Raw genomic sequence first — 26,326 nt, forward strand, 5'->3', positions numbered from 1 at the left:
CTGATTTTTCTGCAGAAACTTTGCAGGCCAGAAAGGAAAAAACCTACACCAAGAATAATCTACACAGCAAGGCCATTATTCAGAATAGAAGTAGAGATAAAGACAAACCACAGTTAAGGGAGTTCATCACCACTAAACTACCCTTACAAGAAATGTTAAGAGAAACTCTACAGGTAGAAATAAAGGCAATAGAAGAAAATCATGAAAGGAAAAAATTTCACAGGTAAAACCAAACAAATAGAAGGAGTAAGGTAATCAATTTTAAAGGAAGTATAGAGGTTAAACCACAAAAGGAGTAAAATTGGCTACATCTACAAAAATTAGTTGAGGGATACACAAAATTAAAAGATGTAAAATACGACATCATATACATAAAACGTTAAAGGGGGAATTAAAAAATTAAGTGTTTTTGGAATGTGTTCTAACTTAAGTGACCATCAATGCATCAATGTAATATACACTGCTATACACATAAGATGTTATGTAAGAACCCAATGGTAACCATAAGTCAAAAACCTGTAACAGATACACAAAAAATAAAGAGAAAAGAATCCAAGCATAACACCAAAAAAGCCATCAAATGATAGGAGGAGAGCAAGAGAATAAGAAAGGATCAGAGAACTACAAAAATAATCAGAAAACAGTTAACAAAATAGCAAAATGTGCATACCTATCAATAATTAATTTAAATATAAATGGACTAAATACATCAAAAGACACAAGGTGACTGAATAGATTAAAAAAAAACAGAAACAAGATCCATCTTTATGCTGCCTATAAGAAACTCATTTTAGACCTAAAGACACATACAAACTGAAAGTGAAGGGATGGAAAAACATATATCATGCAAATAGAAATTAAAAAGCCAAGGTAGCAATACATATATCGACAAAATAGACTTTAAAACACAGACTATAGTAAGAGACAAAGAAGGGCAACACATAATAAAGGGATTAATCCAGTAAGAAGATATATCAATTTTAAGTATCTATGCACCCAACATAAGAGCACCCAAATACATAAAGCAAATATAAACAGACATAAAGGGAGAAATGTACGGTAATACAATATGGAACTTGAACACCCCACTTACATTAATCTGTAGATCATTCACACAGAGAATTAATAAGAAACAAGTGACTCCGAACAACACACCAGACTGGATGGACTTAACAGATACATACAGAACATCCTATCCAAAAAGCGCAGAATACACATTCTTTTCAAGTGCACATGTAACATTCTCCAGAACAGATCACAGGTTAGGCCACAAAAAATGTCTCAAATTAAAAAAGATTAAAATCACATCAAGCATTGCTCCAATCACAACAATATGAAACTAGAAATCAATTATAAGAAAAATCTTGGAAAAAAACACAACACATGGAGACTAAACAACATGCCACTAAGTGAATGGGTCAACAACAAAACCAAAGAGGAAATACTAAACAAAGCCCAAAGTCAGTAGAAGGAAAGAAATAATAAAGATTAGAATAGAAATAAATGAAAGAGAAAAGATCAATGAAGCCAAGAGCTGCTTTCTGAAAAGATAAAATTGATAAAACTTGAGCAAGACATCAAGAAAAAAAAGAGCACGAACTCACATAAGGACAAAATGAGAAAGAAATACCAATGCCACAGAAACACAAAGGATTATAAGAGATTATGAAAAACTATATGCCAACAAATTGGACAACTCAGAAGACACTAATAAATTTTTTAGAAACATACAATCTACCAAAACTGACTCAGGAAAAAATAAAAAATCTGAACAGACTGATTACTAGTAATGAAATTGAACTGGTACTCGAAAGCTCCCAACAAACAAAAGTCAAGGACTAGAGGGATTCACAGGTGAATTCTATCAAACATTTAAAGAAAAGTTAATACCTATTCTTCTCAAACTTCTCAAACTATTCCAAAAAAACAGACGAAGGAAAACTTCCAAATTCATTCTATAAGGACAGCATTACCCTGAAAATAAAAACTGGACAAAGACATTACAAAAAAAGAAAACTACAGGCCAATATTCCCTGATGAACACAGATGCAAAAATCCTCAACAAAATATTAGCAAGCCAAAATCAACAATATGTTAAAAAAAATCATTCACCACAATCAAGTGGGATTTATTCCAGGGATGCAAGGCTGGTTCACTATTCACAAATCAATCAGTGTAATATATCATGTTAACAAGAGTAAGGATAAAAAACATATGGTCTCATCAGTAGATGCAGAAAATGCAACCAGCAAAATCCAACATCCCTTCATGATAAAAACTCCCAACAAAGTGGGTTTAGATAATGAAGGACATATACAACAAACCCACAGGTAACATAATACTTCATGAGGAAAACTGAAAGCTTTTCCTCTAGGAACAGGTATAAGACAAGGATGTCCAATTTTATTCAACATAATACTGGAAATCCTACCTGCAGCAATCAGACAAGAAATAAAAGGCATCCAAATTGATAAGGAAGAAGTAAAATTGTCTCTATTTGCAAATGACATGATACTACCTATAGGAAACCTGAAAGACTCACCAAAAAAGTGTTAGAACTGGTAAATGAATTCAGTAAAGTTGCAGAATATAAGTTTCACTATACAAAACTAATATACAGAAATCTGTTGCATTTCTATACATTAATAATGAAACAGAAGAAAGAGAAGAAACAATTCCATTTCAACTGCATCAAAAAGAATAAGATACCTAGGACTATTTTAAGCCAAGAAGGTGAAAAACTTACACCCTGAAAACTGTAAGATGTTGAAAGAAAATGAAGATGACACAAACAGATGGAAATCTATTCCATGCTCATGGACAGGAAAAATGAGCATCATTAAAACATTCATACTACCCAAAGCAATCTACATATTTAATGCAATCCCTATCAAAATACCAATAGCATTTTTCACAGAACTAGAATAATCCTAAAATTTGTATGGAAACCACAAAAGACCCCCAAACAGCCAAGGCAATCTTAAGAAAAAAGAACAAGACAGGAGGTATCACAATCCCCGATTTCAAACTATACTACAAAACACTAGTAATCAAAACAGGTTGCTACTGACACAGACACAGAGATCAATAGAATAGAGGCCCCAAATAAACCCAAAATTCATTTGGAATCTCAAGGGACCCCAAATAGCCCAAACAATCTTGAAAAAGAACAAAGTTGAAGGACGCACACTTCCTGATTTAAACACTTACTATAAAGCAACAACAATTAAAACCGTGCTACTAAGACAGACATGTAGACTAACGGAATAGAGAGCCCAGAAATAAAGCCTCACATATATATTCAAATCATTTTTGACAAATGTGCCAAGATTATTCAATGAGGAAAGGACAGTCTTTTCAACAAATGGTGCTGGGGAAAACTAGAGATGCACATGCAAAATGAAGTTAAATCCCTAACACTATGTACAAAAATTAACTCAAAATAGATCAACATTAATTACCTAAACATAAAAGCTAAAATTATGCAACTATTAGATGAAAACAGGGGAAAAGAATGAATTTGGTGACAATTTCTTGGATAAGACACTAAATGCACAGGCAGCAAAAACTAATTAAACTCCCTCAAAATTTAAAACTTTAGGGCATCAAAGGACACTATCAACAAAATAAAAAGGCAACCCTCAGGATGGGAAAAGATATTTGCAAATCACATATCTGATACAGGATTAATATACATAATATATGAAGAACTCCTAAAACTCAACAGAAAACAAAAACCAACCAAATTTAAAAAAGTGGGCAAAGGACATGAATAGATATTTCTCCAAAAACTACATACAAATGGTCCATAAGCACATGGAAAGATGGTCAAATCACTAATCATTAGGAAAACACACAACTCAAAACCACAAGGAGATACCACTTCATGCCCATCCGGATGACTATTATAAAAGCAAAACACAAACAGAAAATAACAAGTATTGGCTATGATGTAGAGCAAGTCAAATCTGTGTGTCTTCTGTTAATGGGAGTGTAAAATGGTGCCACTGTTACCTAAAATAGTATGCGAGTTCCTCAAAAAATTAAACAGAAAATTATCCTATGACCCAGCAGTTCCACTTTCATTATATACACACAGAAGAACTGAAAGGAGAAACCTGAACAGATAGCCATACAACAGTGTTCACAGTAGCACTCACAATAGCTCCCCTCAAAAAGAATAAGGCATGAAATCTTGATATATGCTACAATGCAGATGAACTTTGAGGATCTTATGCTAAGTGAAATAAGCCAGACATAAAAGGACAAATATTCCTTCTACCTTACATAAGTTATCTAGAATGGTCCAATTCAGACAGAAAGTAGACTACAGTTTACCAGGGAGGGGCAAATAGGGAGTTGTTATTTAATGGTCACAGAGGTTCAGTCTGGAATAATGTACAAGTTCTGGAGGTGGATGAAGGCAGTGGTTGCACAGCAAAGTGAACGTATGTATGTATGTATGTATGTATGCCACTGAACCGTACACTTCATAGTGGTTAAAATGGTAAATTTTATGTATATTTTCCCCACAATAAAAAATTACAGAAATATTCAATTTTTGCTTCTCTCCCATTGCCCTCACATCTACAGAAAAGAGATATAATAAGAAAAAGAATAGGCACTTACTTTTAAATATCACTGGATTTACAAGAGCCAACCAAATGAACACCTAGATTTGAAACTCTAGGACAATCAACTGATTTTCAGAGGAAACCCAGCGTTGTTGTAAAAACCTTATTATTGTCCACAGAAACCACAAGCATCGTCAACCCAACTTGTTAACATTTCCGTTTTTTAAATCCTTAAACAGTGAAATCGACCTGAAGACTGACAGAACTTTACAACTAAAGGGAAAGAAGAGGCCACACTGAAGAAGGTGGGAAGTTCAGAGACATGGTTTAGGGGAGAAATGGATTACAGGTGGTACAGACAGGAGGGAGCTGTGGTCATGGAAAAGGGTGAGAGAGAGAGCACGCAGGGGAATGCACAAGGAGATCACTTCCCCAAAACCACTGGCTTGGAAAATGAGAGAGGCTGAATTTTGTGAGTTCCTGCAACACATGGTGCTTAAAGCCTGGAGTTTTAAAGGCCAGCCAGCTTGGCCAAGACAAAGCAACAAAGCCCACAGGGCACTGCACTGCTCTCAGAGAGAAGGCCGGCAAACTACCTGGGGGCACATGGTGTGGAAACAGCCATCTGAAGAATGCCTGCAGCACAGAGTGGGGAGATTATTCCCTCTTCTCAGAACGTGTCCCTGAGAGGCAGCATTCATGGAGATGCCTCTCTGGGAACAAAGGAGCTGGCTGGCACCATTTCCCTCCCCTGCCCCTCAGCATAAACACAGAGCCACCTGTGGGAAGCAGCACAGCACAGACACTGGCTGCCTAACTTGCTTACACCAAGCCCCATCCCCCAGGACTCTGGTGGGACTGCCCTTCTCAGACAAGTTTACCTCAGTGCCAGCACGGCAGGCCCCTCCCCCAGAAGACCAGCACAAACCCATGCCCGCACTGAGTCTCCCAACCAGAGAGTTCTGCACAGCCTCCACAGTCCTTGTGGAAGTGGTGTCAGGTTTCATTTCAGAAGCAGACCAGAGCACACCTACTTAAACTCACCACATTCAGGCCAGGGACCAAACACTGCCCAAAGCAGGCAAGGAGAGGCAAGTTAGGAATGGCCTGAAGGATAGAGCAGCCACAACACAATAGCAGAGCACAGGCAACACACACCAGAGACACTCCTTCAAGTGCCAGGCCCTGGGCACTACATGACCTCTTCTTCACAAGGCCATACTTTCAGGAGCAGGAGACATAACTGGCTTTTCTAACACACAGAAGAAGGCAGAGACTTGGACAAAATGCCAAGACAGAGGAATTTATCCCAAATGAAAGAACAAGATAAAGCCATGCCCAGAGATTTAAGAGAAACAGATATAAGTAACATGCCTGTGGAGAATTTAAAGCAATTATCATAAGAATACTTAATGGGCTTGAGAAAAGAAGACATTAGTGAGACCCTTACCACAGAGATGAAAGAGTTAAAAAAGAATCAGAGATGAAGAATGCAATAAAGGAGACTGGAGATAGGCTTGAAACAATGAACAGCAGGCTGAAAGAAGCAAAGGAACAAATTAGTGACCCAGAAGACAAAATAATGGGAAATAATGAAGCTGAACAAAACAAAGAATTATGCAACATGAGAATAGACTTAGGGAACTCAGTGATTCCATCAAATGTGATAACATTAATATGATAGGAATCCCAAAAGAAGAAGAGAGAGAAAGAGGGCAGAAAATTTATTTCAAGAAATAATAGCAGAAAACACACCTAATCTGGGAAAGAAAACAGACATCCAGAGCCAGGAGGCAGAGAAGTCCCATCAATACCACCAAGACAAGCTGTAATTGAATTTGCAAAATACAGTGATTAAAATTTAAAAAATCTTAAAAGCAGGAAGACAAAAGAAGTCCTTAACTGACAAGGGAAAACCCATACAGCTAGCTGGAGATTTCTCAACAGGAACTTGGCAGGCCAGAAGAGTGTGGCATGATATATTCAACGTGCTGAATGGGAAAAAATCTGCAGCTAAGAATACTCTGTCAGCAAGGTTATCATTCAGAATAGAAGGTGAAATAATGAGTTTCCCAGACAAACAAAAACTATAGGAGTTTGTGACCTAAGCTATCCCTGCAAGAAATATTAAACGGGACTTTGAGTGCAAAAGGAAAATGACAAAGAAAGGATAGGAGAAAAATCTCCAGAAACAGCAAGATGAGTAATAAAATCAGCAGTAAATACACAGCTATCAATAATTACTCTGAATGTAAATGGACTAAATGCTCCAATCAAAAGACAAAGGGTGTCAGAATGGATTAAAAAAAAACAAAACACCAAGATCCATCTATACGCTCCCTACAAGAGACTCATTTTAGACCTAAAGACACCTGCAGATTGAAAGTGAGGGGGTGGAGAAACATTTATCATGCAAATTATGTCAAAAGAAAGTCAGTAGCAATACTTATATTGGACAAACTAGATTTTAAAATAAAGAATGTAAGAAGAGACAAAAGAGTATTACATAATCATAAAGTGGACAATCCAACAAGATATGATTATAAATATTTATGCCCCCAACATGGGAACACCTAAATATATAAAATAGTTAATAGCAAACATAAAGGAACTAATTGATAACACAACAATAGTAAGAGACTTTAAGACCCCACTTAAATCAAAGGACAGGTCATCTAAACAGAAAATCAAGGATACAATGGCTTTGAATGACACACTGGACCAAATGGACTTAACAGATTCAGAACATCCATCCTAAAACAGCAGAATACATGTTCTTTTCAAGTGCACATGGAACATTCTCCAGAAGAAATCATGTATTAGTTCACAAATCAGGCCTCAACAAATATAAAAAGACTGAAATCATACCTTGCACCTTTTCTGGCCACAATGCTATGACACTAGAAATCAACCACAAGAAAAAATTTGGAAAGACCACAAATACATGGAGGTGAAACATGCTACTAAACAATGAATGATTCAACCAGGAAATCAAAGAAGAAATTAAAAAAAAAATATGTGGGAACAAATGAAAATGAAAACACAATAGCCTAAAACCTTTGGGATGCATCAAATACTTCCCTAAGAGGAAAGTATTAGCAATACAGGCCTACCTCAAGAAGTGAGAAAAATCTCAAATAACATTACCTTACACTTAAAGGAGATAAAAAAAAAAAAAAACAAACAAAGCCTAAAGCCAGCAGAAAGAAGAAAATAAGATTAAAGCAGAAATAAATGATATAGATACTACAAAAGCAACAGACCAATGAAACCAGTAGCTGGTTCTTTGAAAAAAGTAATAAAATTGATAAACCTCCAGATAACTTATCAAAAAGAAAAGAGAAAAAAAAAGTTAAATAAAATCACAAATGAGGAGAAATAACACCACAGAATACAACAAATATGAGAGAACATTACGAAAACCTATGCCAACAAATTGGACAACCTGGAAGAAATGGATAAATTCCCAGAAGCATATAACCTACCAAAACTGAAACAGGAAGAGAGAAAACTTGAACAGACCAAAAACCAGCAAAGAAATTGTATCAGTAATTTAAAAACCCCAACAATCAAAAGTCCAGGGCCAGATGGCTTCACAGGTGAATTCTACCAAACATCTAAAGAAGAGTTAATACCTATTCTTCTCAAACTCTTTCAAAAAATAAAAAAGGAAGCAAAACTTCCAAATCCATCCTATGAGGCCAGTATTACCCGAATACCAAAACCAGATAAAGACTCCACTAAAAAAGAGAACTACAGGCCAGTATCCCTAATGAACATGGATGCAAAAACTCTCAATAAAATACTAGCAGACCAAATCCAGCAATGCATTAAAAAAATCATTAACGATGATCAACTGGGATTTATTCCTGGGTTGCAAGGGTGGTTCAACACTCATAAATTGATCAATGTGATACACAACATTAATAAAAAAAATGGTAAGAACTATATGATCCTTTTAATAGATGCTGAAAAAGCATTTGACAAAGTAATACATCCGTTCATGATAAAAACCCTCAACAAAGTAGGTTAGAGGGAACATGACTTCAACATAATAAAGGCCATATATGAAAAACCTACAGCTAATATTATCCTCAATGGGAAAAAACTGACAGCTTTTCTCTATGGTCAGGAACAAATAGATATGTCCAATCTCACCACTGTTATTTAACACAGTAGTGGAAGTTCAAGCTACAGCCATCAGAAAACAAAAAGAAATAAAAAGCATCCAAATCAGCAAGGAAGAGGTCAAACTTCCACTATCTGCAGATGACATGATACTCTATATAGAAAACTCAAAAGACTCCACCAAAAAATTGCTAGAACTGGAAATTCAGTAAAGTCACAGGATACAAATCAATATACAGGAATCAGTTGCATTTCTATACACTAATAATGAAACAGCAGAAAGAGAAATTAAGGAATCAATCCCATTTACAATTGCACCAAAAACCATAAGATACCTAGGAGTAAACCTAACCAAAGAGGTAAAAGACCTATACTCTGAAAACTATAAGACAGTGATGAAAGAAAAAGGAGATGACACAAAAAAATGCAAAGACATACCATGCTCATGGATTGGAATAACAATTATTAAAATGTCTATACTACCTAAAGCAATCTACACATTTAATGCAATCCCTATTAAAATACCAACAACATCTTTCACAGAGCTAGAACAAACAATCCTAAAATTTGTATGGAAACAGAAAGGACTCCAAATAGCCAAAGGAACCTTGAAAAAGCAAAGCAAAGCTGGAGGCATCACAATTCCATACTTCCAGTTATATTACAAAGTTGTAATGATCAAGACAGTATGGTACCGGCACAAAAACAGACACATAGATCAATGGAACAAGATAGAAAACCCAGAAATGAATCCAGAACTATGTGGTCAACTAATCTTTGACAAAGCTGTAAAGAATATGCAATGGGAAAAAGACAGTCCCTTCAATAAATAATGTGAAAACTGGACAGCAACATGCAAAAGAATGAAACTAGACCACTTTCTTACACCAAACACAAAAATAAATTCAAAATGGATGAAAGACCTAAATGTGAGACCTGAAACCATAAAAATCCTAGAAGAGAACACTGGGCATCAGAAGAGAACCTCTTTGACATCCATAGCAACTTCTATTCTAGATATGTTTTCTGAGGCAAGGGAAACAAAAGCAAAAATAAACTTTTGGGACTACATGAAAATAAAAAGCTTCTGCCCAGCGAAGGAAACAATCAACAAAACTAAAAGGCAATCTCTGGAATGGGGCAAGATATTTGCAAATGACATATCTGATAAAGAGTATCCAAGATATATAAAGAACTGCTAAAACTCAATACCCAAAAATGAATAATCCAATTAAAAATGGGCAGAAGACATGGGTAGTATGTTTCCAAAGATGACATACTGATACCCAACAGACATATGAGAAAATGCTCATCATCACTGATCATCAGGGAAATACAGATCAAAACTACAATGAGATACCACCTCACCCCTGTCAGAATGGCTAAAAACAACAACACAGGAAACAACAGATGCCAGCAAGGATGCGGAGAAAGGGGGACCCTCCTACACTGTTGGTGGGAATGCAAACTGGTGCAGCCACTCTGGAAAACAGTATGGAGGTTCCTCAAAAAGTTAAAAATAGAACTACCCTACAATCCAGCACACATACTACTGGGTATTTATCCAAAGAATACGAAAATACTAATTCAAAGGGATACATGCACCCCAATGTTTATAGCAGCATTACCTACATTAGCCTAATTACGGAAACAGCCCAAGTGTCCACTGACTGATGAATAGATAAGTAAGATGTGGTATATACATACAATGGACTATTAGCCATAAAAATGAAATCTTGCCATTTGCAACAACGTGGATGGAGCTAGAGTACAATACTAAGCGAATTTAGTCAGAGAAAGACAAATACCATATAATTTCCTAATATGTGGAATTTAAGAAACAAAAGAAACGAGCAAAGGGGAAAAAAGAGAGAGGCAAACCAAGAAACAGATTCCTCACAATAGAGAGCAAACTGATGGTTACCAGAGGGGAGGTGGGTGGGGGGGGAGGGATGGGTGACACAGGTGATGGGGATTAAGGAGGGCACCTGCTGTGACGAGCACCGGGTGATGTATGGAAGTGTTGAATCACTATATTGTACACCTGAAGCTAGTATTACACTGTATGGTAACTAACTGGAATTTAAAGAAAAACTTTAAAAAATTCCTTAAAGAGGAAAACAAGAGCATAAAAGTTAAAAATCACAGAGCCTATCTTTTCAGTATGTCCAGCAGGAATGAAAGGTAAACAGTTAAATAGAACCATTCAAGGAAAATGAAAACAATTAACAGAACAGGAGTTCCAAATACCAGCTCCAATGACTGTGCATAACAGAACTTTTCTGCAAAGCAAGGCTGCAGCACCCCCAACAGAAAAAGACTACCCAGGGAGGTCTCTAGAACTTTTGCCAGTGTGAACAGATGTAGCTGAGGAACTTTCCAAAGTTATAAAAATATCCCCAAACTGTCATTTGACCTTTAAAAATGACACTGGCATTTCAATCTTGCAATGCCAAGTTTATTTAGATGATAAACAACACATCCACACATGGATCATACTTAAATTCCCATTCCCATCAGCTGACAGCAGCATCGTGAGGCCATGGAGACTGTCAGGGTTGGTACAGCCATGGTGGCTCAGGGTTTTTGGACATTCTGCCTTCTGGAGCCTTTCCACAGCTCCTGTGGCCACCAACTTCTGATAGAAGCACATGTCCAAATGGACAGGGAAGTTGCCCTATTTGCCCACTTTCCAGGTATATCAGCTCATTTAAATGTCACAACAACTACCTACATTTGTATCCGGCCCTGTAAGGCAGCTGAATATTAGGGCTCTTCCTCATTTGTAAGATAGATAGCATAGTTCCTACCTCAGAGATACCATGAAAATTAAATAGCGTACACACCCAAACACTCGGGCAGGGCCTAGCCCACAGCAAGCCATCAGAAAACATTAGTCCAGTTCCCCTGAGGTCATGAGCACACATTCTCCAGCTCCTAATTTAGTGCTCTTTCTACCAAAACTGCAGTTTTCAGACTTGGGGTGCATGGTGTCTGAATATATATAAAGACTCTCCATGTAATATTTGAGCACACAGCTTTAAGGGAATAAATTCTCAGACCCTCAGCATTCTTACTTGCTTTCCTAAAACTCAATTCTCAGGTAGAGGGGCAGGTTCTTCTTCCCTCTGCTCTTCTCCCACGTCACAGAAAAAGGTCAACTTCTCACCCACCCTGAATCATATTAAATGCACTGTCCCACCATGGTCAAATCTCTAGGGCACTAAACAAAGGTAATTAGAAACATTGTTGTCTTTATTAAGAAAGTTAATGTCTTTAATGAATGAGTAATAAATCCCTTTGGAAGACAAGAGGTTTCTAATTATTTGCTTTCAACAAAATTGAAGGCGACCTAATGTCATCAATAGATCATTAAATATTTGTTTGCTAAGAGATCACCATATGGTTTTTGCTTAGAGCTTGAGAGTTCAAAAAACTGAAGAACACCACTACAAGAAAATGCTTTCCATCTTATTTCTTTATGTAGACAAGGCTGACCTAACAAGAACAGAATTATGTTAAACCCTATCTCTTTCTGGCAATCAGTAATATTCATCAGTGAATAGACAGCAACAATAAAATGCTCCAACCATATCATTAAGAATCCAATTTCCAATAAACGTAGCTTTTATGCTTAAGAGTTAATTATCCAAGCTGGCAACATTTATGGGCTTTTTATTACAAATGAGTAACAATTTTACAAAAATGATATGTACTCATATGCATGACATTTATGTTGTTTTGATTACTTGTTTACTGCTACTAATTGTACTGTTAACTCAATCTTAAAGAATTTTTAAGACCTTAGTTTATAGCCATAGGAATTTTTTTTTTTTTTTAATTTAAATTCTAGGGGTGCCTGGGTGGCTCAGTCGTTAAGCGGCTGCCTTCGGCTCAGGTCATGATCCCAGGGTCCTGGGATCGGGCCCCGCGTCGGGCTCCCTGCTCAGCGGGAAGCCTGCTACTCCCTCTCCCACTCCCCCTGCTTGTGTTCCTTCTCTCGCTATATCTCTCTGTCAAATAAATAAAATCTCTAAAAAAAATTTTTAATTCTATCTATAATCATTTTTGTTATGGCAGATGTGTGTGACTAGAGGATCAATAAAGGACCCTGAACCTCAAAATATTATGCTAAGATAAAATTCTGAGGGAAAATGGAAACAGAAAAAGGAACAATATAAAATTTCCAGATGTTACTGAAAAGCCTATCAATGTTGAGTATAAAACTGTTATAGTTTTCATAATATCCACTGTATTTTTTCATTAATAAATGTATTTATAATTCACTAAAACTTACATCCTTTGCAACTATTTTAAGTGATTTAAAAAATTTAGACATCAATTTGAAAACATCCTAGAGAGTGTATAATTTTACTAAGTTCTTTTAGGAGTTATGCGAACAGAAAATGGTGAGGATCACTGCACCAGATCCCTGGGTGTGACCACAATTCTTGTAAGAGACTGATGTGGAGGGTGCAGGGTCTATGAAGAAAGAACTGGGAGAGAACTCATAGCATTTGCAGGCAAAGAGGCAATGAGGGGACCCTGTGGGTAAACACACACACACACACACACACTCCCCACACGACCCTGTGGGTAAACACACACACACCACACTCCAACTGCTACATTCCCAATTCTGGCAGGAAATAAGCTTCAAAAGCTTTGTAAGCTTTTTACTTATGAAAATGTAAGCAATGTTTGAAAAAAGAGAAACAAGCTCAGGGTTGACTTCCCAATAACTGCCAGTCAGCTGAAGGCCAGCTCAGTGTCCCAGTTAAGGCTGGAGGGTGCTGGGCACAAGGTGAGACTGTCAAAAGGGATCCTCTCTGCCTTCTGCAACAGTAGGTGCTGGAAAGAGGAATTCTCCTGACCTTCCCATCCCTAGCAAATGACCTCAAAAATCAAGCTATTGCTTCTAGTCGTGTGCTTTAAAAATAGATTCATTGCATTCTTCCCTTTAATTTGCCCTCTCCTTTGTAACATACTATCTCTGATTCATTCATTCATGCCAGAAATAACCTATCTTGCAACATGCTCTGGGACCAAGCTGGGTCCTAGGACTGCCAAGGAGCTAAAAATCACTCCTAGGACCTGGTCTGAGCTTCATACGGGCCAACTTCCTAGCTCTCACGCACACATTAATCAGCTTCAGACCTCCTAACCCACAGAAGAATCAGCCTTCCACCTCCTCTCAACCTAAAATGTCCTTTAAGATGCTTTTTACTCTCTCGCATTTTCCCAGGACTCTTTGTAGATAAGCCCTGTTTAACTCTTGTCCCTCTAATCACTCTGGTAACACCCAGTGGTGTAGTTAAGACACCCAGTTCATGTAGTTCCACTTGGGTAGACTAATTTGGGAAAGTCAGGCACCTGCACCTCCTCCTGGCCCCAGAAACACATCCAGATCTCAGAAACGGAGTATTTAAAGACATCTAACGAAACCGTGTGGCAGCGACTTGATACATACCTCTCAACGGGGGCAGTCACCCACAGAGGAGAACAAGGGAAACAGAACTAACACTTGTACCTTGCCAATAGGTCAGTACTTAAATAGCAGTCCGATGAGGCAGGCAGCTCTTGCCAAAATCATGCAACCACTGAGCGGTAAAGCTGCATTTGAACACGGGGCTCTTTAACTCCCAAGTTCCTACCTGAGCTCCCCACCGGCCTCCAGTGTGAAGAGGCCTAACACTCAACTGGTTCACAAGCACCTTCACGTACCTCCTGCCCTCTGAACGGGCTTTGCCAGGAATGCTCTGCTACATATGCAAATATTCACGGGCCTTATCTCTCCCCTTTTTAGCATGAAAGCTCTTAGAGTCAGCATAGGGGCCACATTTATCTTTTTTTTTTTTTTTAAAGATTTTATTTATTTATTTGCGAGAGAGAATGAGAGACAGAGAGCACGAGAGGGAGGAGGGTCAGAGGGAGAGGCAGACTCCCCGCTGAGCAGGGAGCCCGATGCGGGACTCGATCCCAGGACTCCAGGATCATGACCTGAGCCGAAGGCAGTCGCTTAACCGACTGAGCCACCCAGGCGCCCCATATCTTTAAGTTACTATTTACGGGGCACCTGGGTGGCTCAGTGGGTAAACAGCAGCCTTCTCACAGCTCCCTGCTCAGGGGGGAGCCTGCTTCTCCCTGTCCCTCTGCTCCTCCCCCGACTCATACTCTCTCGAGCCCTCTGACTCTCAAATAATAAAATCTTTTTTAAAATATTTTATTTATTTCAGAGAGAGAGAGAGCATGAGAGAGAGACAGCACAAGCCGGGGGTGGGGGGAGGGCGGGTAGAGGGAGAGAGAGAAGCAGGCTCCCCGCTGAGCAAGGAGCCCGATGCGGGGCTCAATCCCAGGACCCTGGGATCATGACCTGAGCCAAAGGCAGACGCTTAACGACTGAGCCACCCAGGTGCCCTCAAATAATAAAATCTTAAAAAAGAATGAAAGTGAAATAAGGATGTTTTCAGACACACACACACACACAAAAAAAACCCAAGCATTTTTCTTAAAAAAGTCACTATTTAAAAGGCTCAATATAATCCTAGACACCTAACACAGACTTCAAAAGTGTTATCTGACTAACAATCTCTGTTCAGGGCTCCTTTCTAGGAACAGATTCCTTCTGTAAGAGAGCCTCTCAGCTTCTAATCTCCCTATAATTCATTCACTTATTCAACAAATATTTAATGAGCATTTACTACATGGCAGGCTCTGCTTTGAGCACTAAAAATACAACAGTGAACAAAAGAAAATGCCTACCCTTACAGGGTTTAGATTGTAGTGGGAGAAATGGTCAACTGAAATACATACACCACATTATATAATGTGATGTTAGGCACTATAAAAGAATCCACAACAGTCTGCAATACCACTTCCTTGGAACAACTAGATGAACAAATACTTATAGTTTTTCTACTAATTCACTCCCCCCACCCTTATCTAACTTCTGTTTAAAAAGTTAAAAGCCAGAGATGTGCCTGATGGGTGATCTGAAAACCAGATGGGAAACAATGAAAGCATACCTACTTGCATGGCTATGTACACACTTTCCAAAGCCACAGGTTTACACACAAAAAATGAAGACTTCTTTTCTTTATAGGACAGGCTTAGGAAGAGATGCTAACTCTTCCCCCAGAACTAAGTATCTCACTTGGCATGCAGAAGATGGGGCCGCGGCTGCCTACTCCTCCATCCCATCCCTTCTCGTCAAGGACATCTTCCTGTTCTCTGGATATTCGCACACCCTCTGTGCTCAGGTTCTTAACTATGGCTCCCTCCCCTGCCCTGTCACCCACTAGGCCCCATCATCCTTTAGGTCTCAGCTCAGAGGTCACTTCTACAATCACTCCACATTACAACCTACAACCCCATTAGCTGTCTATGCTCTACACTCCCAGGCATCTGCATTTCTCTCAACAGGCACTGATCCTAGCACGCATATTTAGTCCAGACACTCGATCTGTGAGGACTGGGAGGCACCCTCTCTGTTCACAGCTGTATTACGCCCTGCCTTGATAAAGCACAGTGCCTAGCACACAGTAGATGCTCAATTAACATTTGTCAAGTGGAGGAGAACGCATACTAATTATATTCAAATATCTTCTCGATGTGAAGATACAATTTATAAATACCTGCCTTTCAGAATGAAGGAACGAAGGTCTTAGTTTCTGCATGTAACATACATTACTATTTAAAGTTCTCTTTCCACTGCTGGAGATTGGGGGAAAAAAAAAAACAACTTTTAAGTTTTCAGTTATTTTGAAGAAAAGACCAAATGACCAAATAAGATCAGGTAGAGAACCTGATCACCCTCCTCAGCACAGACATCTCCAAGGTTTTCCTAACATGCAAAAAGACTCAACCAATGATTTATTCATTTTATTTTTAATCCAGGGAAATTCCTAAGCCCCCAAAAAATAACAGACAAGAAAATTAAGCCTTCTGTCAACAAGTGACCAGTCTGGTGCACCTCACAGTGCGGGCCATCAGCAGCCAGCAGGACCAGCACACTGGCTGGAGGCTGCTACAAGTACATCTTTGTGCTCCAGGAAGGAGCCGCCCCAGCCTCCGTGGGAGAGAGCAACCAGTGGCTGTCTGTGTCCTACATGAGCTTCAGCTCAGACTGACTTGGGCACCCAGCTCCTGCCACGCGAAATAATTCAGTACTGTCCCTGACATCCATTCTACCCCAACAATTCTTCTTCCATTCAATTCTGCCTGTCCTGAGAAGATATGTGCTCAGTAGCTATAGCTGCTGATGTATATCTATCAGGTGAGGGAAAAAATTAATTTTAATGTTTTATCTTCTTGCAGAAATGATCCTTTCTTGTTCACAAGAATAGTTTTAAAAAGCACACATATTATTATATATACATAAAAGCAAACATTTTATATATATATAAAAGATTACCGTTTATATACTAACTTAGCAGTTTTCACCTGACTTGAAAAAAAAAATCTAAAAATCCAATGGGCTATAAATGAGATAATGTGAAATGAAATAAAATGTTCGTAAGATCAAATGATATTAGGGGAAAAAAAGGCCGAAAAGGAAAATTAGAAGTTGATATGTCCAAGAAGACAGACCTGAGTTTAAGTGTGGCAGGAGACAGCAACAATGTTAGAGTATTCCTGTTGAGGGGCGCCTGGGTGGTTCAGCCGGTTAAGCATCAGACTCCTGATTTCAGCTCAGGTCATAATCTCAGGGTTGTGAGATCAAGCCCTGCCTTGAGCTCTGGGCTCAGCGGGGAGTCTGCTTGAGATTCTCTTCCTCTGCCCCTTCCCCCACTCTCTTTTTCTAAAATAAGTAAGTCTTTTAAAAGAAATAAATACTCCTGTTGATCAAATGCTTTATTTACCACACTGACATATTTCCATCCGACTGTACATGTATCTGCCTCAGGAAGGTCAAAAACGCAGGCTCTAGGGGCACCTGGGTAATGCCAGGGGCCAGTCTAGTTAAGCGTCCAACTCTTGGTTTTGACTCAGGTGGTGATCTCAGGGTCGTAAGATGGAGCCGCCGTGCTGGGCTCCAGCTCTCTCCCCCTCTGCCCCGCCCCTGGAATAAATACATCTTAAAAAAAAAAAAAAAAAAGGCAGACTCTAGAACCAGAGGACTTGGGCTCCAAATTCTGTCTCTGAACAGCTGCATGACCTGTTCAAGTTACTTCCAGGCATTTCTACTCAACTATGAAATAAGGATGCCAATTATACCAGTCAGAGTAAATGACTATATTAGACTCCTGCTGCACTTTTAAAAATCTCTGTGGTCACCAAAGTACTATGCTCAGACCTAAATATCAGCAGTAGGATGAAAGAATAGGAACATACCAGTACCTACCTCAGGGGCTGTTGTGAGGAACAAAGAAGTTAAAACACATAAAACCCTAAGGGTGGTTCCTGGCCCATAGTGAAGTGCTCAACTGATGTCAACTGCATTCTGCCTGTATCCATGGGAAAGAGTATTTTAACATTTATTTTAAATTATGCACAAGAACTACCAGGCATGAACAATGGATTATCTTCATTTATTGCTGTGAATTGGAAATCTGTTCTAAACCTACCTATTTACCTACCTACCTACGGACTGGTGTAACAAGTTTATTTGTGTTTTGGAGGGAGGACTTGAGATCCATGCAAAACTTAAATATCATGCTTCAACAGCATTGCAAATCAAGTATATAGTGTGTTAACTATATGGATTGAGCAAATATTTCCTCAGACTTCAAAACGTTTGAACAGACATATCTGAACATTATTGAATTCTGTACCAAAAAAAAAAAAAGCACTACTTGAATACCACCTGGAATAATTAATGAATAAGACCATTGCCTTTGGTTCTTCTATTTTGCTTTTGTAGCATGCCTTAAAAGCAATTACTATTCCATTACTGTTCACACAAGAGAAAATTTACCAGCTTGTAATTTAGAGGCAAGGGGAGGAGACAGAAGAAAATGGAGTCACCCACTATAGTTTCCAAGAAGGAGACAAGAGTCTAAATGTTTAAAAGACACACGTTCATTGCACCAAACAATAATCCAGGCATGTCTTCATGTCTATTCATGAGAAAGGATAATCAGTGAAAAGTAGGTTGGGGGACAAAGAATGATGGAAGAAGACAACAAGAAGAGGCAGTAGAGAGAATGTCTTTTAAACCCAAATTGTTATTTCTGGTCCATTAAAATCTCAAAATCCAAATGAAAACTGGTCTTCATAGAAAACTCAAAAATTAGCCCTAACCCAAGTACTATACACCCAGGGAGAACACAGAAAATCTTGAGATTTAACACTGGACAGACTAAGGAAATTGGCTGCAGTTTTAGAAAATTCTCATGTTTTATCAGCCCTACAACAGGATTATTAATATGGTTTTAGATGGGGAGAAATAAAACACAAAGGGCACATTTCAGGTAAAAGAGTCATTTTATGCTACACCTAAGAGATTCTTTCAGGTTTCTTCACTTGGAAAAGATAATTACCCTACACTAAGTAACAGTATCAAAGGTAAAAGTAAAGGTAGAGCTCTGGTCTCCTTTCAAGAAACACAGGCAGAATTTACTACTTGGGGGGAAGTGCCAAACACTGTAAATCTGAATATCCTTTGGATTGTGGCTCTAACAAGCTGCATATAAAGAGGGGAGCATACTGATGCTTCAGGAAAAGAACGAGACAGAAAATTAAACCTCGACTCCTCCACCTGCTCAGCACACAAAGAGCTTAACTGCACCCAACAGAAAAATTGAAACAAAGGGCCTCTTTAGTTCACTGCTTGCCAGAAAACATCTTCAAGGTGCCTTCTCATTAACTGAGTCCTTTCACCCCCCCACCCCTTAAGTGTCTCACGGCTGGCCTGTCTTCCAGTCTTTGCTCATTAAATTTAAAGTTAAAAATTTTTAAGTTTTTTCTTCTTGCTGGGAAAGGACTGTTTTGTAACCTTTCGATTCAATTGATTTCCAAAGGTGAAAGCAACTTCACCTGAAAAGCGTCAGCTTTAAACTCAGGAAACACTGGAAGGTTTTCTAGTGACGAACAGAAGTCTCATCAATAGGGTTATTGAAAATATAACTAGATAGAGAGCCACATTTATCTGCAGTTGTGGCTTGTATTAAAGTAGCTTAAATCCTTCACAAAGAAGCTTTTCCGGGGGGGTTAGACAGATAGGGTGCTCAGGCAGGCAGGATTATCTGCACTACATCTGTAGGCTAAAACCCTCCGTGCCACAGGGAGAGCAGAAGGACCTGCTGGGATACTGCAAACCTAAAAAACCCTGTCCATCTCCTCCAACGGACAGTCCAGTTCCTGTGGCTACCACTCCCCCCAGAGCTTCATTTGCAAGTGGATTTGGCTGCTAAGGTAGCGCTACTTCGATGCAAATATTTCCTTCCTGGCAGCACAGCTCAGTTGAGAGGGGAGGCTGAACATCAGTTAGCTGTATGGAAGAAGAAAGCAGCTCTCCAGTTACCAGGGAGGAATAATTGAACACAGATTGCCTGTTGCGCCTTTAATTTAATTTGGAGACCTTTCATCTTTTAGTTTCCTTCATTTGCAGCCAATGCTTAGCGAGCTAATTTGTACCTGGTTCATTTTCCTCCTTTTATCTTATCTATGTTAACATCAACCATGGAAATTAGAAGCACTATGAATAAAAGATGAAGCCTGACTTGCGACATTCTCTCAAGTACCGTGAATTACTTAAAAACTAATTTGTGTGTATGCACAATATGGAGGACTGAGATCAATACACCTCGCCTCTACAGCATCCTTTATCAGCATCTTCCCTTCCCCCCAAGGAGTTGCAGTTTTTAGATGTTTTATCTAGTCCTACCTGTTCTCCAAGAGAGCAATGTCTAGACTATAATCCACATGGAATCATTAATCTTAGAGCGGGTATAAGGTAGACCATCCCATTACTGCACAAATCCCAGGATGCATAAATCCCACTAACCTGACTTTTTAGAGAGTTCAATATCGCTCGCCTTACAAGGAAAAGAATGCGTTGCAAAAAGAAAAACTGAATGTATCAACATATATGCATGGTGAATAGATGCCCACTCTGTCCAAAAACACTGTGTGTGAGGGAGGATGAGAGGTGGTGGAGAAAGGGACTAGTCTTGAAATTACTGTCTGGGAGTGGCCTCTGGAAGCTACAGAATTTCAATTCCAAATGTATCATGTGTATGACGTTTTTTAAACAGTCCTTCTGTCGTATATTTTGTACCACTTGGCACCTACCTCTCCATAAAAAGAGTTGCACGTGCTCTTAAATTAAGTTTGATTTTTTTTTCATTACTTCCTACTGTACAAAATTTTAGTGTCTTATAAGTTTTGCATGTTTTACCCTTTATAGTTTCCTCTGGGCCACTACTATTTTTCCTCCTCACCCTCTCCTCCTTTATATTCTTTCTCTTTTTCCAATCGACCAATGAAAAAATCTACTGGGTTTTTCTCTTGCTGCTTTAATATCCCCCACCAACAAGCCTTCCTTCAGTTTGGGAAGCATCAAAGAAAGACTGGGCTCCATTGTTTCACTGCCTGGAACACCAGCTCTCGCACTCATCTAACCCTTCACACCAATGCCCTAGAACCTGGAGATAAACCAAAAAACCACTCCCCCTTCATAGCCCATCCCCCTAAAAAGTTTATTAATAATGATGTGCATTACGTATGCCAAGACCACACATTTCTACAGGTAAGGCAACTTCCAAGTAAGGCAACTTCCAAGTTCCGAGGCAACTTCCAAGGGTAAAAAATAATAATAATAAAAACTTTGAAGTTTAAAATTATGGTGTATTGAAATGTAAAGGTCTTTGCTTCAGAATACAAACCACCGTATCTTTTGGGGAAAGAGTATGTAAGCAGGATCAAAACTGAAGCCCAACTTAAAGAAAAATCAGATTCTCTCTCTGATCTTGGTTATAATAAAGACTACCCCCTACAATGTCAAGCTTATCTATTTCTTCTGAAGGAACATGGAAAGAAAGGCCTACACTGCAAAACGTTGAAGAAAGGATGGAAAGCAATTACTGGTCCTTTTATTCATGAAGGAGAGGATGAATAGAAAGGAAGGTGGCAACTGCCCTTAAAAAATGGATTCTCAAAAGCCACATAGGCAGAAAAATTAAATTGAAAGTGTATAAAGTCACTCTGTCCTGAGGTTAAGAAAGCCAAACAGATATTAGGATGAAGTTGTTGGGCGTTTATGTTTACTAGACACACACGTTGTCCAGTTTACTTGGCAGGGCGGGGGGTGTGATGGAGTCTCCGAAGCAGGAGGTCAAGGAATTTGGGATAAAGGAAAGCAAGTTCCACCAAGTGTCAAAGAATCCCAAGTTTTTGTTTTTGTTTTTTTCCCCCAGGTATCTTTGTATATAAGGAAGAATAGTGAAAACCATGCAATCCGGACTCATTCACAGAACACACACAGACTGCAAAATACCAGCCTCAAGAAGTAAAACCTGTCCTAACCCCCTGCTGGCTCTGTGCATGAGTGGCCTTCCAAGGGAAAAGAGCCATTTAGGCGGCAGGGGACCGTGCTGCACCCAGGACCTCACAGGGAGCACCAGGATGCAATGGGCAGGTGCAAGAGTGGCCTGGCTAACTTGCCCAAGAGAGGCCTTAGAGAAAGGCTCAGAAAAAGAATGAGGTTGTCTTCCTCATAATTCGGGCGGCAGAAAGACAACCACAGGGCACAACAGTCTCAACTCATTTACCAGAGGTTTTCCTTGAAAAAGAGGCAATCTTCAGAATCAGAAAGGGCTTTTGTGGGGTGCAGGAAGAGAAAGAGGCTGGACCCACCACACACACCCTGGAGAAGTCACTGTTTTCACTCTAACCATTTCCGTGCCAGCGGGCTGTAAGAGAGAAATTTGTCTCTGGGGTGATTTTTAGTCACCATCTCCACCTTCCTCCCTGTATGGTTCTAGACTCGAGAATACACCAAGCCCGCCTGCCCAGGGAGCTGGGTCCCTCCGCGACCTGTTCCGGACAGCGTGCCTCGCCCAGCGACTCTCTCTGCCATCTGGGCTCCATCCTCAAGCCAGCCAGAGCCTCGTTCCTGGAAATGGCCTCGCGCCTCACCTGTGTTACTCCCTCGGCTCAATCTCAAGACCAGGTGGACTGCGAAGCCCCTGGTCACACACTCCCTCCCTTGAGCCACAGCGGTCCTCTCGTCCACGCTCCACCCCCAAGGCCAGCGTAAACACGCCAGGGCCAGGGGAAGCTGCCAGCTGCCCGCGAGGAGCGCTCCACCTGTAGTCCCGAATGGGAGTACGGAAAAGTGAGAACTCACAAGTGCAGCCGCAGCCCGGCCGGCCCCGAAGCCCCTCCTGCGCGCCCCCCCTCCCAAGCTGGGGCGGCCCGGCCGCTACCTCCTGAAACAGCTCCAGACTGTAGGTGTTGTCGTCGTCGGCGAAGAAGAGCACCCCGGGCTGCGCGCGCTGATACTGGTGCCTCTGGCGCAGCCAGGCGAGACCCGCGTTACGCTGCTCCGTGGCGCGCGGCAATCCGGGCCTCTTGTAGCGCCGCGGTGTGGGCACGTGCAGGTGCGTGCTGGGCAGCCCGGCCCGCGCCAGGAAGCGGCTCACCAGCTCGCTGCGCGCCGCCGCGTCCTCCACCAGGATCCAGTGCAGCTGCGCCACCTGGCGGAAAGTGTTGGCCAGGCGGGTCAGCTCGGCTTTCTGCACCGGGCGGCTGTAGGTGGGCGTGATGGCATAGATGGTGGGCAGAGGCGGCTCGGGCCGCGGCCGTGCTTGTGGCCGCGACTCGTTGCGCTTCTGCCAGCCGCGCCCGGGGCTGCTGTCGGGGCCGCCCCTGCGGAGCGGGAGTCGGGCACCCCCGCGGCCCACCACGTAGGGAGAAAAGTAGGGGCGCGGGGTGAGCGGGGGCGCGGGCCTGCGCGTGTCCACGTCGAGCATGATGATGACGATTAGGATCCAGGGCAGGAGGATGAAGAAGCGGCTGAACAGCACGGACTTCATGGTGCACTCTTCGCTGGCCTCTCGGACGCCCCTAAGAGGGGCGAGATGGAGGACCCCAGCGCGCAGTTTGGACGGCGGCGGCGCCCGCACTCAGGAAGCCGCGGCGGGCGCGTTCTCCATGGGGTCTGAGGATGCTGCGGGGGCCGAGAGCCGCGGGGCTCAGGCCCCTGGCGTGGGAGATCGGCGCAGGTGCCGAGAAGCTAGGGCTACAGGGAGCGCAGGCGGGCAGACGCCGTCCCCCAATCCCGGTGAGTCGGCGGGAAGCGGGACTCTGTCCAGCCGCGCGCTGCTCGCCCCGGAGTTGCGCGGAGCGCCAGGAAAGCGGTGATCCCCCGCCGCTCTTTCGGAAGAGTGGGAGCTGGGAACCGGCCCCAGGACTCCTTGCCACTCCCGTCCCGTGGCGCTGCGGCCAAAGGGACTCCAGCGGTGTGCTCCCAATGAGCTCTCTGGGGGGGCACCTTCGAGGGCGGGAGGCAGGCGCTGAGGGCTTTCCTGGATCACATCCCAGCCGGGTGGGCGAGGACCGGGAGGGGACGCCGCAGATGTTGTGCCCCCAGCTCTGCTCGCGCGCCGCAGCGGAAGCCTGCACTCCGGTCCTTCTCGCTTGTCTTCTCAGACCCTCTCCCGGCTCCGGCAGCAAGATCCCAAAGCAAGGAAAGAAAGAAAAAGCGAGGGGGCGGGGGCGCTGCAGACTCCAGCGTCCTCCCTCCTGTGGGAAGACAGCAGCGCTGCTACTGGCCGAGAGGGGCTGCGAGGGGGGCCCTGGCTCTCCGCGGGGTCTGCCGCTGACGGCCCCGAGGGCTAGCTCTGGAGGCGGCTGCTGCACCGCCGGAGGAGCGGGAGGAGGGTCCCCGCGGGGCTGCACGACCTGCGGGAAGGGCTGGATGCTCGTTCGCTCATCTCTGCGCGCTCGTAGCTTTCTGAAATACGGCAAGGTCTTTAGAGATCAGCCAGGAAACCCCATTCGCGTGCGGAAAACTCGGGAGACCTAGGGTGGGGAGTGAGGGGACAAAGGCGGAGAGGGTAAAAGATTCTTTCTCTGGCCCCCAGCTGCAGGGTTGGTGTGCTGGGGTGTGTACCCAACAGCGGCAGCAAAAAGCGCTTTCACTGAAAGGCAGAAATCAATAGAAGCCCTGGGAGACGGAGGGGTGCCACACGTAGGTGTTTGGCATGTAAGATGGTCCGTAAGAAAGAATCCATCCAAACGGTTGCTGCCTGCCTGCAGTGAGATCATTGGGGGGAAATTCCTAAAACTCCAGCTGAGGATGTTTAACTTATTTTTCCTTCAGTAATTTGGAGTCACATTTCCTCACAGTTCGCTGCCATCAGAATTACTCCGTTTGACCCTCCCGACGATCCTTTTAAAGAGGCCTGGAAAGTAGAATCACCTTCATTTTATGGCTGAGGAAGCTGAGGCTCAGCGTTTAAAGTGATTTCTCCGAGGTCAGTAGCAAGTGGCCAAGTGGAAACAGAAGGTGGTCCCCGGAGTCTAGCCCGTGGCTTTCCTCGCTGCGCGGCCTGAAGAAATCACTTTCCACACAGCCCGACCGGGAGGGGTTGGCCCTCCTAGATGTATAAACGTGGTGCAGTCAAAATCAAACAGCGTACGAAGACATAATAGAACCATGACAGTGCCTGGAAGACAACGAGTAAACAACTGGTGCTTAGGACTTTTTATATCGAGCGGACCTTCTAGCTGAGTCCCTGGCTGTCTATAATGTACCGGGAGGAAAGAAGAGGGGCCAGGCTTCATAGTCACGTCCCAGGGAGGTGCTTGCAAAAGCAGCAGGAAAGCCTTTCCCCCCGCCAGCCACGATAAATAATTTCTGAGCCCATCTTCTCTCGGTTGTTTGTCTTCCTCAGTCTCGCTCACAAATAAATCCCTCCGATTGCGCATTCTGCGTGAGGGCGCGCTGGAGAGCTCTGGAGCTGATAGCCCACCCCACCCTTCCAGCCTTTTTTGAGAGTCCTCAATTTCTTAAGCCCTACCCTTGCTGCTCTATCACCGGGAGTTGGAGCGTTTGTGAATTTCCCTAACTTCCTGCTCGGAGTCTGAAACCTGAGGGTGAGATTTATAAAGTTAACATGCACTCCCTCCCCACCCTCCCACCACAAGCAAGGACTAACGTTCTGTCCCAGCTCCCTGTATCAGCCACGACTCATACTATAAACTCGGCAGATTAGTGCATCCTAACATAGGAAACAGTGAATCCGTTAGACCCTTCCCTGACTCTCAGCTACCCTAATGGTCCTCTGAATATAACACAACCTCCTGAAAATGTGTCGTGATCAGGCCTGGGGGTGCACCGCCTGAAACCAATGTCAGTATCTTGGGGCAGTTAGGTGGGGGAGGGAACCCAGTAAAGGCTTTTCTTAAATACTAGAAAACAGCACGCACAGCTGGCGACCTTTGCAAAGATTACTGAAGCCTCATTCAACCTGCTGAAATTTTTAATGTAGTTGAAGAGAAATGCGGAGTGTGTTAGCTGGAGTGCAGCTCAAGTGGTTACTGGAAGAAACTTCACTAATCTTTGTTAGTCGGGAATTCTTGGTTATACTTACTATTCCATAAAAATTCATTCCTAATTGCTTCTTCTCCAGCAACCAGGGCCATTCACAGATGAGACACTTTCAAAATCAATCAAA

General features: G+C 42.1%; 1 protein-coding gene across 1 annotated transcript in view; it reads right to left on the bottom strand.

Moving 5' to 3' along the window:
• Positions 1-23,879, bottom strand: part of B3GAT2 (beta-1,3-glucuronyltransferase 2) — a 72,352-nt gene extending 48,473 nt beyond the window's left edge. Inside the window, exon 1 of the mRNA XM_006729511.3 lies at positions 23,072-23,879. Within this exon, the coding sequence (XP_006729574.1) occupies positions 23,072-23,680 (609 nt within the window). The 5' untranslated portion in view covers positions 23,681-23,879. The remainder of the gene's footprint in view (positions 1-23,071) is intronic.
• Positions 23,880-26,326: the final 2,447 nt, after the last annotated feature.

Source organism: Leptonychotes weddellii, chromosome 8 (assembly GCF_054177405.1).
Source record: "Leptonychotes weddellii isolate Sample4059 chromosome 8, ASM5417740v2, whole genome shotgun sequence".
NCBI lineage: Eukaryota > Metazoa > Chordata > Mammalia > Carnivora > Phocidae > Leptonychotes > Leptonychotes weddellii.